This window comes from Zalophus californianus, chromosome 15 (genome assembly GCF_009762305.2).
Source record: "Zalophus californianus isolate mZalCal1 chromosome 15, mZalCal1.pri.v2, whole genome shotgun sequence".
Classification (NCBI taxonomy): domain Eukaryota; kingdom Metazoa; phylum Chordata; class Mammalia; order Carnivora; family Otariidae; genus Zalophus; species Zalophus californianus.
In genome coordinates this window covers 59751801-59768122 of record NC_045609.1, presented here as the reverse complement: position 1 = coordinate 59768122, position 16322 = coordinate 59751801, and the positions used below count along the sequence as shown (strand labels likewise).

The 16322-nt window shown below is 39.6% G+C and overlaps 1 protein-coding gene across 1 annotated transcript in view; it reads left to right on the top strand.

The window, feature by feature from the left end:
• The window catches only part of SEC31B (SEC31 homolog B, COPII coat complex component), a 58121-nt gene extending 46018 nt beyond the window's left edge, over positions 1–12103 (top strand). The window contains exons 27-28 of the mRNA XM_027594230.2: positions 9044–9154; positions 10749–12103. Of these exons, the coding sequence (XP_027450031.2) occupies positions 9044–9115 (72 nt within the window). The 3' untranslated portion in view covers positions 9116–9154; positions 10749–12103. The remainder of the gene's footprint in view (positions 1–9043; positions 9155–10748) is intronic.
• Positions 12104–16322: the final 4219 nt, after the last annotated feature.

The following is a 16322-nucleotide window of genomic DNA, read 5'->3' as shown; positions in this document are numbered from 1 at the left end:
AATTTTTCCCAGGGAGCTGGGACGGGAGGGGAGAGACTCTAGATCAACCCAAATACAAATGCCATAGCTTCTCTTTTAGCTCTTGGAAAGTCTCCAAGTTTCTTTTGTTTCTTTGTGTTTTCTTACCTAACATTTATGATCCATAGATCCATACACCCTAATTTTAAAGCTCCTCTTCACTTGATACCATTTGAAGAAATTTATTTTACCACCTTAGGAAGTTCACAGAAAATTGCAAGTTCCCACTCTCTGGTAGTTATGTCTAATTGTGGATGAGCAGTTTAAACCACTATCCAATTAGTTTCAACAATTTCTTCCCATTTGGGGGAGTTTTCCAAAGTAGCGTAGCCCGTGAGGCTGTCTGTTGCACATCACATTGTGTACTTAGCAGTTTAGCAGCCGTGGTGAGAACACATGCCTGATTGTACATGGTCTGGGGCACAGATGGACACAGGAGCAGCAGTACCAAACACTATGCTGTCGGGCGCCTGGGTGGCTCAGATGGTTGAGCGTCTGCCTTCGGCTCAGGTCATGATCCCAGGGTCCTGGGATCGAGTCCCGCATCGGGCTCCCTGCTCCTTGGGAGCCTGCTTCTCCCTCTGCTTCTCTCTCTCTCTCTATCTCTCATGAATAAATAAAATCTTAAAAAAAAAAAACAACACTATGCTGTCTTCAGACTTACTTCTTCCTTTGCATGGCCAGGACCTTGTTACGAGGTCAAGTTCATGTGCTGGACTCCATCACCCCTGAGTATGAGAGTCCCTTCCCAGTGAAGAACTCAGTCTCACGCAGCAAGCTTCTTACAGGCCAGCACTACTTTGCCAAGTGTGCTCTGATACACTTGAATCCCAATGGTCAACGTAGTAGCTTAGATTGAAGCTAGGATTCCCTCTTTGCCTTTCCCACACATGTGTATATATATTTTTAAACCTGTATAGTTTTGTGTTTTTTTAGATTTTATGTATTTATTTGAGAGAGAGAGCACGAGCAGGGGTGAGAGGAAGAGGGAGAAGCAGACCCCCCCGCTGAGCAGGGAGCTCGATGTGGGGCTCCATCCCAGGACCCTGAGATCACGACCTGAGCTGAAAGCAGACTGAGCCACCCAGGTGTCCCCCTCCCCCACATATTTTTAAAAAGCAAAATTCTGAATGTAAGTCTCCAGAATTTAGTGTTTTCCTCTCAGGGCCCAAAACTTTCAACTCAGTGTACTCTGATCCCCTCGTTTATTTGGCAGCCCCCCTTCACTTTCCTCACAAGTCTTTGAATAATAGGTATGGCTTCTCCCTACCCTTTAATCTCATCTTTCGAGGTCCATAAAAAGTCTCTGAAGCTCTAGCTGGCCTACTTCAGGAGAGACCATCTGGTTACAACTTGGGGGGATAGCCCAGGGAAACAGAGAAGTGGCAGGGAATGAATGCAGTTGCAGATCTCTGTCTGGTGATCTAACACAAAGAGAGAATGGGAAAGGAGTGAACAGGTTAGGGGGAGGATCCAGAGTAGGGGAGCCGCCTGGAGCTGTAGCTAGAAGGTGCACCAGGGAAGCAACTTCTCTTTGAATGCATGTGTGACAGCCAGCTTTTCACCTCCTGGAACTCACAAGATGTCTCGGGCCAGGGAGAGCCCAAAGATGGTTCTTTTTGAGCAAGTTTCCGTGTGACTCTCCATCCTTTACAGCATCTGACCCACAGGACCCATGCTCATCAGCACACACTGAGATACACACACACACAATGACATAGAGGGCAAGCTTTACGAATGACTCTGAAATAATAACCCATTGGCCCGAAGTTTTTCACTACCCCCTCTGACAATACCCAAGCATATTTAAACTAGGAGCAATTTGCTGTACAATTAGAAAGAACTAAATTTAAGATGCAAACATTTTTTAAGGCGTGAACAGCATGACTAATTCTTATCCATTGTAAAGTCCAAATAATTGAAATCAGGCTCTTTCCCATTTAGCTAGGGGAAGGGATTAGAAAGTAGAAGGCACAGATATCTGAAGTCTCGAAGGGAAGAGAAATATCCAGAATTTCAAAGACACGTTGCCTTCTACTTAAAAATCTGTCCAGAAGGGACAAAGGTGATCTTAGTGGAGAGATCTGTCTCAGTAGGAGCAAAGCAACAGAAGCAAGGTTACAGCAAACGCGCAGTTATGAAATGAAAGCCGCCAGTGAAGACTCACTGAGGGAGGATGGCATTGAAAGGAAAGACAGACATGACTGCAGTGCAGACTGGGGCCAAGTGAAGGTTTTTCCCAAGATAAGTATAAAAAAAAATTAAGGAACGTGTTGTTTTTGTCCTATTCCCTTATCTATGTCTCTTTCTTCCAAAGGAATTCAGGCCTATAAATAATTCTCAAACTGTTTTTCATAAATGTAAATTTTCCATATTATAATGCAGTACCCTAAAACATACAAAAAAGAGAAGTCTTGTAAACCACTTAGCTAAAAAAAAAAAAAAAGTTAAACAGATGCATCAGTTTTAGTAGAAGTCATATTAAAATTTATAATAAAATCCCACATTATCTCAAATCCAGCCTGTGCCAAATAATTCCTGGCAAAGACCCTACAGTAGCTGATGGGACAGCTGTGTATTATAGGTCTCTGCAAAACAATCCCAGGCAGATTCTTTCCCGAGCAAATCACAAATTTTCAAGAGACAGTCTTTTCCTCTGAAACTAAAATTTCAAGTGTATTCCAGGATATTTTATAAAGTGATAGGCTGTCCTTCCTCGTCATTATTTCCTTCCTTCTTTATGTATTGTGGCAAACTCTGCTGAGAAACGCTGAGCTACAAAAAAGCACTTCAGCACTTAGCATTTAAATGAGGACTCTAACTGGGAATAAGCTGTATTCTTTCTCTGTTCTGTGGCCTCTAAGCAAAAGCTGCTAAGGAACAGCCCAAGCCACTGTTCCCAGAAAGCCTGGGATTACAGGAACCTCTGCCAGGATCATTATGGAGGCAGAGAATTTTGTTTTGTTTGTTGATTTTGTTACTTTGGTCCCTGTAGTATAGGCTTTAAAAATATTCATGTTCTCAACTGCACTGGTGAATACAATACCAGTTTATTTCAGGATCAAGAAGGTAGGTGTATATGGTAACTCTAAGAATTATCCTACAGAACAACTAGGTGAAGAGTTCAAGGTGAGAAAATTGACAAGTTTTGGCACTTTAGTATCATTTTTTACTATTTAATGGAACTGAATCTAAATAGATGGTAAAAATGTTCTGTCCTCAATCCAATCCAACTATTCACTTCTGTTGCCTTTGCTAATCAGCCACAGCTCAAACAGAAATAAACTCAAATATGTATTTGAATGAATTTTCTCTTTTTACTAATTTTTATTCTTGATTTTTCTCCCCAAGGGCAGTTGGCCATATCTGTATGTTCTCCAAGATTCACTCTAGTCACTGACTCTAGATCTCTCAGATGCAGGATGGGAGATTTTTTTTCCTATTGCTCTTTTTCCAATTTTGAACCATGGTAGTATTTAGAAGATTTAGGCAAAGAGATATATGCAGTTGAAAATGTGACAGAAGTATAGATGAAGCAAGATAAGCTAGTGGTTGATAACTGTTGAAGCAGAGTTTGGGTGGTTCATTATATGCTGTTCTCTCTATGTTGAAAAAATGAAATTTTCCATGACATAAAATTAAACAATGCACTACTTCTGAACCAATAATTTATGCAGCGTAGGCTCCACCAGACACCTTGGATTAATGTGAAGAAATGTCAGACAGGATAATATGGTTCACTGTTTATTATCCTGGCTCCTGGTGTGGAATGGAATCTTTCAAGTCAGATACGGTGAGCCTGAAGAGCTTGAGTAAAGGAAAAAGACTGAGATTTATGGCAGCAAAAGAGAATTAGTTTTGAATGAAGAGGAAATTTCTCATAAGGCAGGATATTTAAGCTTGGCCTATAAAACCTAAGAATTTCATCTATGGAGTTATACAGAAAGACTGAACTACTGGCCCACTTACAGGGCCTCATGGAGATGACTGGAACACAGCCTTATACTGTGCTGGTTCCAGAGGATGCTGAAGTTGGGGAAACAACCAAAAGTGAATTTGGACTGGTCAGGTAATGGTGAATTTAAGTGATCCCCTTATGGTCTGATTGCTCTTGGCTTAGAGATAACTCTGACCTAAGAAGCATACAGAGAAATGATATGATCAATAACCAGAGCCTACAATAAAGACTGAGAAAAACAAGCCATAAAAGTTTGGCTTATAATGAGACTAGAGAATCTGTCCAAAGTGAATGGTGGTTTCTTTTGAGAGGCCCTCCGGGTGTAGATGTATTTCAATGGGAGGCAATGGGGAATGTTATTTATGTGAACTGAGCTCAGTTTCCCCCAGGCTAGTCTTTTACTTAGGATAAAAAATCTGCTTTCTGCAAAGTGATGGTTTATCCTAAGAAAAATTATATTGATCTCTCTCTCCTAGCCCTATGAATTCTCCTCTGCCTTTCTGATGGAGATAGAACAGAGTTCTTTCCTTCTTTTTCTTTCTTTCTTTTTAAAGATTTTATTTATTTATTTGAGAGAGAAAGAGAGCATAGAAGGAGAGGGAGAAGCAGACTCCCTGCTGAGCAGAGAACCCGACACAGGGCTCAGGACCCTGAGATCATGACCTGAGCCAAAGGCAGATGCCCAACCGACTAAACCACTCAGGTGCTCCTTCCTTCCTTCCTTCCTTCCTTCCTTCCTTCCTTCCTTCCTTCCTTCCTTCCTTCCTTCCTTCCTTCCTTCCTTCCTTCCTTCCTTCCTTCCCTCCTTCCTTCCCTCCTTCCTTCCCTCCTTCCTTCCCTCCTTCCTTCCCTCCTTCCCTCCTTCCCTAAGACCAACACTGTATTATTCTCTACATCTCCCTGTCACATGTTTGAATTGGGGATCTTGGGGAATTTGTTTTTGCCTCTGCCTATTACTTTGAATGTAAGGGGAATCAAAAGTCAAAAGAGCTCTAAAGATTCCAAGTGTCTCTTTAAAAGCTGTTACATGAAAAACAATGAAATGGAGGATACCACAATAATTCTTGGGTTCCTGCAGGTCCTAAGATGTGCTACAAAAATGGGTCTTTATCCTTAGGAAAATATCGTCAGAGCTAGCTTTCTTATGCTATACAGGAAACCTTAACATCGAGGCAGTACAGATAGTTTTTAAATGATCTTCAAATAAGCACAAGCCCACTACATTGAAAAGAACAGGTAATTTGAGGTTTTTGGCAAAAGAAGGTACACATGTAATCCAAATCAAAGAGCCTGCAGACAGCTTTCAGTGAGATGAAAGGAATGAAATAACAGAATGAAATAATATAAATTTGTTGGATAGGGGCGCCTGGGTGGTTCAGTCATTAGGTGTCTGCCTTCAGCTCAGGTCATGATGCCAGGGTCCTGGGATCGAGCCCCGCATCGGGCTCCCTGCTTGGCAGGAAGCCTGCTTCTCCCTCTCCCACTCCCCCTGCTTGTGTTCCCTCTCTCGCTGTGTCTCTCTCTGTCAAATAAATAAATAAAATCTTTTTAAAAATTTTGTTGGATAAATAAGTGTAAGATCATTTAAATAAGCTAGCAGAACTAATTTTTTAAACATAAAAATACCAGTCAGGTACAAGCTTTTGTTTCTTAATGCCAGTCTTCTAAATGTGGATCAGACTACTGTTAATATCATTAAAAATTCCCAGAAGAATTGGAGTGTCAGAGAAAGAAGGATGGCCACAGTAGGAAGGACCATGGTCCAGTGTTCTGGCTCCTGAGCTATGAATGTGGGCAGGGAAAACCAAGCAAGGTCCTATCTGGAGCAGAGGGGCTTATTGGAGAAAAGCCATGCGTGCTGTCAATTCAAATTCCTGTCTTACCACTGACAAGTTTTGTGTCTTTGGCCAGTTACGTAGTGAACCTGTACGAAGTGTTGGTTCGCATTATCATTATTCCTGAGGTAGATTTTGCCCCGGGATATGGGGCAGAGCCAAAGCTAATTCTAAATTACCCTTTTTCAGAAGATGATAGCAATACAAAAGTAAGGACTTAAGTAAACCATGGAACCTTCTACTTTTAAACTAGAAAATATGAAAAAGCTCTACTTCTGAGAACTGATACCTCCTTCTCGAAGTTTCTGAATTTAAGAAAAGAAAAGAGTAAGCTTAAATTAAGATTAAAGTTTCCTGTCATGGTCTTCCCCTATGTAAAATAGTTTACATGCAAAGGTCCGTTCAAAACACATTCATCAATAGGGCATAGTAGTTCAGCCTGAGGCCTCAACAACCAAATTTTCTGTGTTCAAGTTCCATCTGGATCATTACGAGTTAGGTGATCTTGCCAAGTTATTTAAGATCTCTGGGCCTCAGTTCCCTCACCTGTAAAATGTAGATGACTATAGAATCTACTTTGGGGATCAATATAAGGATTTGTAAAGCACTTAACAACAGTGCCTGCCTACATAACAAGTTACCCATTATTACAATTGTGGTTAATTTCCACATAAGAGACACAATGATAGATAAGGCAAGGTGTCTGATCCTAGAGGAGTTTCTGGGCTAGTGAAGAAGACAGATTCAAAAGCAGAATTCCAATAAAAGATACCAAGTGCCACAGTGGCTTAACCTGCCACTGGATATAATGGGTGCAGAGAGAAGAGGTAGCTAATTGAACCTGGGAAGCCTTCCAGGAGGAGGGACTACCTAAACCAAAGTCTTCAAAGATGAGTAGATGGCAATGTTCTAGTGGAATCTTTGGAATCTTTTAGCCAAAAAACATTTCACCCAAAATGTGAACAAATAAAATCCTTTCTAAATGTCCTAACTGATTTTAATAATAGTAAACATCAAGCAGATTAAGAGAACTTGATCATATCAGTTGGAAAAGAAAAAAAGCTAAGAGTAAATGGAGCCCAGGAAAAAGGGATTTGTATCTATAGTCCCAAGAGAGAATAGCATTGCCTAATATATAGCATTAAACCAATTGTCCCAAGGTGGGAAAAAGAGAAAAAAGTAAACTCTTTCCATGGAAGAGAGAGGGTTTGGATTGAAACTCCTTTTCTTCTGATCCTTTTTTAAGGAGATCCTTCTTTGTGTCATATTATCATCCACATGCACAAAATAAACATGCATCATGGAGCATCTGCCCTATTTATACAAACTGGTTTTGTAAGAAAAGCTGTAATGAAGTGTCTCTTCCCAGGACCTCTTAGCCTTTGTAAATGATGATGATGATAGTAATAAATATCGTTAACTAATTAATTATTATTATTAGCTAACTTATTTTTATTCATGGCAGGAAGTATAGAGACTCTGAAAGTAAAAAGGTGGGGCTCAAGTTGTTGACAAATCAATGACAAAACTGGGAGTTAAACTTCTGTGATCATGTCTCAAGCCCTTAGAAGGACCTCCAACAGTGCAGCTACTAAGCTAATCCCTCTCAGAGTTACCCCATGAATCCCAAGTTTTTTCATGGGTTATGAATTTTTTTATTGATCAGGGCAGCTATTGGTATGTGACCCTTTGATACTGGCATATTATTTTCCAGATTCCAAAGCAGCTTTCACTTACCTTTTATTTCCCTAACTTCAGATTCCCAGCCTCTCTGAGGATGAGAATTTCTTTTTAATGTAACAAAGTTTAGTGCATCCTCACTTGATTGCACTTGTTCTTTTTGTATCTGTTAGTGAAAAAACTTAAACTTGACAACAAATTATCATGAATTCAGTAATTTTAAGTGTGTATTTTATTGTTCATAATATACATTTGAAAAATAGTAGCACATGTATGTGGAGAATAATTTTAGCTATAGATGATGCTTGGAGAGAGAATGGAGGGAGGACAAGCCCCTACACTCACTGAAGCCCTTGCCGATCAGGGGTTCTGCAAGTCCCTATCAGATGAAATTTCACAGAAATTCATAGAAAGGTCATAGAAAGGTTACTTTAAATACATAAATGTAGCTAACCAAGGAACAGTGTATTTCAAAAGCTGCCTTAAAACCCAAAGATTTTCAATAAATTCTTGCTCTACTGCAGAAAAGAAACTGACTGTTTAAATGCTTTGGAAAGAATGAGAGCAGAACCATAGTTAACCTCTGTGTCCCAGTGCATCTTTCTGATTTGGTCATCAGGTTGGGCAGGTGGAGGGGAGAGAGAGAGAAAGGAGAAATGGACAGAATCGGGCAAAACCTAGGATCATTATGAGACATCATTTGATGTAAAATGAAGGCAACAGTTAAGGAAAAACGTGTTCTAGGCCCATTCATGCCCGATGAGTGAGTGTACTGGAAATGAAAAGTCAAATTGGTTCCTCTCTGGCCACCCTTATAACCATCACTATCTGCTTAGCTGTATATCACATTCCCATTCTCTTTTTTGGGAGCCGCTGGGATTAAGGAAAACAGATTCAAAGAAAATATTTTTCTCAAGTTACTAAAGGATAATTCTCAGCAGTGTCCCAACAAGAAGAAACAGTGTAGAATGCTTTTTAAAAAAATTTCCAGTCATCTTGCCTTGAGAACCCAAGTAAAACTACATGTTGTATGTGAGTGTCATCTTTATTTCCTCCTTTCAAGCCCAAGAGCTTCTGTTGATGGACTTTTTTGACAGTAATTTCAGGCAAGCCTACAATTGAACAGCCAAGCAGAAATTGTGGTTCTCTATTTGTTAAATGCTTTTGAGGTCCTTACATAAAAGGCTGATAATGAAGTATTAAGAGAAACATCTGAAAGGCTGTGGTTGGTCAAATTTCTCTGCATGGCACAAAGGGGAAGATGACCTTATGCAGAACCCTGATAGTTCCATTATAAGAATGATCAAGACTTAATGTTAAATTTAAAAATCACTCTTCAAATGCTACCAAAAGCAGACTCTTGGCAAAGTGTAAATGTTTAATTCAAATTAGGGCTTACAGAGAAAAAGCAATTAAAATCTAATTGCACTATACAGGAGATTCGTACATTTTCTCCTCAAAGTCAGGCAAGGCGAGAAGGGGTTCTTAAACCCTGTTTTTAAATTAGAACTTTCTTTCACATCTCTTTTTTCTTTTTTCTTTTTGAATCCAGACACTTGAATTTGGACAGACAAGCAACCCAGCCACCTTTCAGTGTGGCTGTGTCAGTATCGGAATGAAATGAACATGACCCCCTCCAGCAGGGAAGGAACACACAGTAAAGGTATTTTTTATAGAACAATTCTTCACACTGCCCTGGTGACTGGGGAAAGGAATCTCGTGTTTCTCTTTTGCTGATACTGAATCAGCTGAAGAATACCATGAACATCAGTAGAAATGCTCTGAAATAGTCTCTGCTCCCTTTTGTCTTTTTGTTCTCATGAGAGGAAAAAAGAGAGACTTTTCTTTTGAATGTGAAATATTTAATTAAAATGCCAGTTAAAAATTGACCAATTATTTGGTAGTTCATTTCGTAATCGGAAGTGTTGCAAACGACTGCCTTAACTTGCAAATCATTGTATAAATTTGGCATATTTCTTAACCAACTCTCTCATAAAGATGGCTATACTTGCTTATGATAAGAATACGTTCTTGGCACGGGAAGCTGATTTCAGCAAGAAATCCCTATCCTTGCTTCATCAACAATTTATGTAGCAATTGGATTCATACCTTGGTTAAATGGTCACAATGCAAACCGATAAAGAAGAGACTGAGCTTATATATCTCAGTATATCTCCAAACACCCTAGCAACCTGCACTTCCCAGGTCTGTCTTTTGTATCTCATTGCGTAGTTACTTGTTAACATTTCCGTATATAGATACTTTATGTGATTCCCAAGAGCTAAACAAAACTGACAATAATATCACCTATCATTGTGAGGTGGTTTATAGTTTCCAAAGCACTTTCACCAACATTGCCTCATTTCTTGAGCAATTTAGAAATGTTTGTAAATTGTATACATTACATAAATTTGTAGAAAGTTTAGATTTCTAAAATATTTTATCTCAAACGTGTTTGTTAACCCAATACCAACTCAACAGATCAAGCTAATTTTTATCTCTACGACAATGTGAGTAGTTAACTTGGAATATTCTGAAAAAAGTAAAGTCAGAAAGTGCAAAGTAAGATCCCATTGTATTTTGTCTCCAGCCTTCACCTCAAAGATCAGATTCAAACACAGTAGAACTTGCTTTGAGCCACCTTCCTTTTCTTCACAATGCTGACATCAGGATTTGGTAAAAAAAAAAAGGGGGGGGGGCTACTGTCCATTTCTCCCAAAACCACTTAGAATATTTGTGGTACAGCAATTTATTAATCTATTTTTAAATCTATTATTTTATTAGTCAGGGTCCTAAAGATTTACTGAAATCAGCCATAAATTTAGGAAGAGCCCCTACTCCATAGAACAGTTTTTCCTAGGAGAGATCCCAAATCTTCCTACATTTCGGGAAATGAAAAAGAGCTCTCTCCCACATATTACATACGTTTACCTAGTCCCAGTTCCAGGTGGGAGTCCAGGTTACTTACCAGGTGTAGCTGAGTCGGAGGATACAGGTGAAAAGGAAGATACACACAGAAGGCTTCGTAAGCAACATAATCCTCTGGAGCAACAGAGATAGAAAATTCTAAAAACCTGGGAGACAGACAAGATGGGGAAATATACTCCTCAGGGGTAGTGGGATGGAATTCTCCTCAAGTCCCAACTTTCGTGGTGTGTAAGCGATCCCAAACAGAGTTAAGGGGAGGTGAAATGGAGCTGCCAAACTCCAAAGAAGAGATTATCTACTTAATTAAAGTTTTTTTTCCCCCTTCTAAGTCCTTCAGCCAATCAGAACTCAAGTGCCAGAGAAAGATTGAGTCGATCAAAAGAACACTCCAGGATCCTCCCAGACAAATGCAGAAGAAGGAGACGAGGAAAGGGAGACAAAGAGAGGAACACGGAGAAAAAGGACAAAGAAAGAAGCGGGGGAGGAAGAGAGACATGGCAAATCCCCTCCACACAATCACCGCTTGGGGTTTCTCTCCTCCCTCTTGCCTACGCCCTCCCGCCCAACCACGACCTCCCCCACCCATACACACTCACCCGCAGACTCAGACTCACAGGGAGGAGAGCCTGGTCCCCAAGGGGATTTAGGAGGGACTGTGCTTTCCCGGTTGTCCTTTGTAGGGCTTTGAGCCTTAATCTGCATTCAGAGTAGCTTTCTTCAGAGAAAAATATACCATGCACTGGGTGAACCTCAGCCCTCCGATTTGAGAATGTGGGGGATTCAACCCAACCACCTCTGTAAGTTAGAAAGAAGCTTGGGCTACTTTAGGGAACCTGATGGTTTCTTCCTTTCAACTTTTCCATGGAACACTTTACTTGTTGAACACCTACTACATTCTCAACCCGACGCTAGGCATCGTGGACGTTTTAAAAAGACAAAACATGATTTCTGCCCTCGAGACATTTATAGCCCAGTAAGGTGGTAATATAAGAGTGTAATTTAATAAGGTATTAAGTTGCTTCAAACTGACTATAAATCACATAGGCTTATTTAGGGAAGGTTTTCTAAAGAGGGTAGAATTTGAACTTCAAAGAAGGGTTGAGATTTCAGGAGGTAGCCAAAACCCTACCCTCTTAAAACTCTGGTGGTGAAGCAAGTAGGGCACTGAAGCTTCTTGCTCAGCCATCTCTGAGTTGCTGTCCCTTTTGTGCACTAGAGAGGAAGGGTCACCTCAGTCACAGTTCCGGGGTCCTCAAAGGGCCCCCAACTTACTTGCACGTGGCCACATCTCCTGCATGGGCGTCTACATGGCCTTTCCTGAGGGCTCCCCAGAGGCAATGGTCTATGTTCTCTACCTTTTATCCTTGGTGCTCGCTCTTCAGAACCCTTTCCAGCCAGATCTACACTGGCAAACTCAACTGGAAAAGAAAGAATTATCAGATTAATTCATTGTCAGATTATTCAGAATAGGCTGGATGATTGAGGGCTCTTGACTTGAGTCTTTTGACGGACTAACTTTGTTGTCCACCTGGAATCTTCCAGACCAGGCCTTTATTTGTGATTCCTAAGTGTGACATAAGCTTAGTAGATTTTGACTTCCACTCAACTTCAGGGCCTTTGTTCTCTCTTCTTTTCTCCCTCAGCTTTATTGAGGTATGATTGACAAATAAAAATTGTATAAATTTAAGGTGTACAACGTGATGTTTTGATATATGTATATATTATATTGTGAAGTGATTGCCACCATCAAGTTAATTCACACATCTATCACCTCACATGGTTACTGTGTGTGTGTGTGTGTGGTGAGAAAATTTAAGATCTGCTGTCTTAGTGCCTTTCACGCACACAATACAGTGTTATTAACTATAGTCACCATGCTGTACATTTGATCGCTAGAATTTATTCATCTTACAGCTAAAAGTTCGTACCCTCCTAGATCTTTCTGTCCTTTGTCATTCAGAAAGGGAGCAAGCTGGGGGCACCTGGGCGGCTCAGTCATTAAGTGTTTGACTCCTCAGATTCCCGGTTTGAGCTCAAGCCTCTGACTCTCCGTTTAGGCTCAGGTTGTGATCTTGGATTTCTGGGATGGAGCCCCGCGTTTCTTGGCTCAGAGGGGAGTCTGCTTCCCCTCTCCGTCTGCCCCGCCTTCTCTCTCTCTCTCAGATAAATAAATCTTTAAAAAAGGAAGGAAGGAAGGAAGAAAGAAAGAAAGAGAAAGGAAAGAAAGAAGAAAGAAAGAGAGAGAGAGAGAGAAAGAAAGAAAGAGGAAAGAAAGAAAGAAAGAAAGAAAGAAAGAAAGAAAGAAAGAAAGAAAGAAAAGAAAGAAAGAAAGAAAGAAAGAAAGAAAGAAAGAAAGAAAGAAAGAAAGAAAGAAAGAAAGAAAGAAAAAAGAAAGAAAGAAAGAAAAAGAAAGCAAGCAAGCAGCCAAGTCTATTTAAGACCTAGAGTCAAGTCCTAGGAAGGTAAAGAGTAATGAGTCCTGAATTTCAATCTTGACTTCTTCCCTGACAACACTAGGAACAAAGTTCTTTCCATTTACTTGACTAGGGAATTAATCCCCAGGGGATAGAAAAAACTTATAGGAGGTAGAACACACTTGGGTGATTTTTTTGTGAAAAAAGAGTTAATTTAACACAAGTTTCTTGACTCACTGCCCCACTATCTCAGAATTTTTTCCCACAAAGGGAAATTTTAATACCCTTATCTTTTGTACAAAATTAATGCATTTGTATTGTAAAATTTTAAACATGACAAAAATACATAAGGAGTACAAATCCTCTTTGATGACCCACCTCCTACTCTGCACTCCAGTATAACAACTGCTAAGTTTTAGATGATCTTACAGGTTTTAAAATATGCATATATGAATATAAATATGTATATATAATTTTCACCAAAATGGGATTATATAGATTATATTTTGCAAGTTGCTTTTCTCATTTAATAATATATTATGCAGCTTTCTATACAAGGGCCTAAAGATCTCTCTTTTTTTTTCCAAGGAGGAAGATTATATAAATTGTCAGGTATATAAATTGTCAGCACCCTTGTTTTGCAGAATATTTGGGTTGTTTTCAGCTTAGCAAAAGAATTGGCAACTTTTAAATTTATTCCAATTTGGACTTAAGTGTTGCTGGGGGTTTTTTCATGGTTATATTTTATTTTATTTTTCTTTAAGTGTTGCTGCTTTAATCACCTTGATACTGGAGAATAGAGTTATCTCAATGTCTTAGGCACAATGGATTATATATAAATTTATGAGTTCCATAGTACTTCATGTTTGTTTTCAACTTTAGAACCTTCTATTTTTTTTCTTTTTGTACCTCTTAATCCCCTTTACCTATTTGACTCATCCCCTGACCCAGGTGCCCCAAAAGCAGATTAGCCATTATTGATATTATCACATCTCATCAACTCACAGATGCATATTTTTTCACATTTATCATCTGTGGTAGGCTGAATAGCGTCCTCCAAAGACATCCATGTCTGAAACCCTGAACTTGTGACGCTTACCTTATATGGCTAATGTTACTTTGCAAGCCTGATTAAATTAAGGATTCTGAGATGGAGAGATTATCCTGGATTATCTGGGAGGGCCCTAAAATGTAATTGCCAGTGTCCTTTTAAGGAAGAGGCAGAGGGAAGTTTGATTGCAGTGACAGAAGGGAGAAGATGTGACAGACAATGGAAGTTCAGAGAAATTTGAAGATGCTCTGCAGCTGGGCTTTGAAGAGGGAGGAAGAGGCTATGAGCTAAGGAATGCAGCTCTAGAAAATGGAAAAGGCAAGGAAATAGGTTCTCCCCTAGAGCCTCTGGAGGGAACATGGCCCTGCCCATAATTGTTTTTGGCCTGATGAAACGGATTGCAGACTTCTAGCCTCCCGAAATGAAAGAATAAATGCGCCTTGTTTTAAGCCCCACAGCTGTGGTAATTTGGGATGGGAGCCATAGGAAACTAATACAGCATCTCTTACAACTGATGAGTCTTCCATGCCCGCCAGCCAGGCAACAAGTCATGGTGTGATTGTTCTTACCTGCCTATCCAGGGACCTGGTTGTGACTCCTGATCTCATACTGGACAACTGCAATTCTTTGACATTTCAAAGAACAGACTTTTTTTTTTTTTTTTTTTAAGAGAGGGGAATGGCAGAGGGAAAGGGAGAGAGAGAAACTTTTTTTTTTTTTTTTTAAGATTTTATTTGCCAGAGAGAGAGAGAGAGAGAGTGGCAGGCAGAGGGAGAAGCACACTCCCCGCTGAGCAAGGAGGCCGATGTGGGACTCAATCCCAGGACCCTGGGATCATGACCGGAGCCAAAGGCAGACGCTTATCCAACTGAGCCACCCAGGCATCCTGGGAGAGAGAGAATCTTAAGCAGGCTCCACACCCAGCAGGGAGTCTGACACAGGGCTCCATCTCACAACCCTGAGATCATGACCTGAGCTGAGATCAAGAGTTGGATGCTTAACTGACAGCCTTCCAGGCTCCCCATCAAACAAGAGACTATTTAAAGACTTTGCAGAAAATGACTATAAATCCTGGTTATTGTCTGAAATATGCTGTTGACAATTCCTGGTAAATCAAGGAAGTGTCAAAGGAAGTGTCAAAATTTGCAAAATAGGTGCCATTGGCTTGGGAGAAAATCCTGAAGAGTTCCAGGGAAGATGGCAGGCAAGCTCACCTGTCCTACTGACACAACTAGATAACACCCCCAATCAGTGTAAATAACCCACGAAACGACCCAAAGACTGGCACAAGAAACACTCCACGGCTAATCGCAGAGACGAGTCCACAGTGAACACAGATCTTATTAAATAACTATCCAATCTCATAGCAAAATACTCTTCAATTAAAAAAAACAAAAATAAAAACAAAAGAAGCGCTGTCATCACCAGGGTTCCTGATGGTAGAGGATGCTGCTATGTGGAAAACACAGCTGTCAAGAATGGAGTCAAACACTATTTCTAAGATTCAGGCTCTGAATATGAAAACATTTTAGGAACATTTTGACTAGTTTATTGCCCTCAAATTTTCTTTCTTATGTCTGCATATAAAATCTAAAAAAGTAAGATTAAAAAATAAGTTTATAATAGTGTAAGATAAAAAATTCTCAAGTAATAAGAAAACAATGTCCTACAATTTAATTGGTGATGTTTTTCCTTTCTTAATATAATGGTGCCTTGTAGAATTGTTGACATCTGAGATTCAAACAGATTTAGTAGTAGTAGTAGTAGTAGTAATAGTAGTAGTAGTTAGTAGTAGTAGTAGTAGTAGTTAGTAGTAGTAGTAGTAAGTAGTAGTTAGTAGTAGTAGTAGTAGTAGTAGTAGTAGTTAGTAGTAGTAGTAGTAGTAGTAGTAGTATAGTAGTAGTAGTAGTAGTTAGTAGTAGTAGTAGTAGTAGTTAGTAGTAGTAGTAGTAGTTAGTAGTAGTAGTAGTAGTTAGTAGTAGTAGTAGTTAGTAGTAGTAGTAGTAGTTAGTAGTAGTAGTTAGTAGTAGTAGTAGTAGTTAGTAGTAGTAGTAGTAGTTAGTAGTAGTAGTTAGTAGTAGTTAGTAGTAGTAGTAGTAGTAACTTGTGCCTTTTGTGTCTTCTTTAAGAAATGCGTTCCTACCCATCAGTTGTAAAGATAGTTTTTGATGCTGTGTTCTAAAAATGTTATAGTCTACTCTTTTATTTTTGATTTAATTTAATTTTATTATGTTATGTTAGTCACCATACAATACATCATTAGTTTTTGATGTAGTGATCCATTATAGTTTACTCTTTACATTGGCTTCCAGGTCCGCTTAGCATGGATTTTTGTGTATGGGGTAAGGTAGTTATTTAGTTATTTTTCACCTGTAACCAAGTACCATTTATCAAAAAAGCTATCATCCTTCCCATGGCTCTTTACTATCAGCTCTATC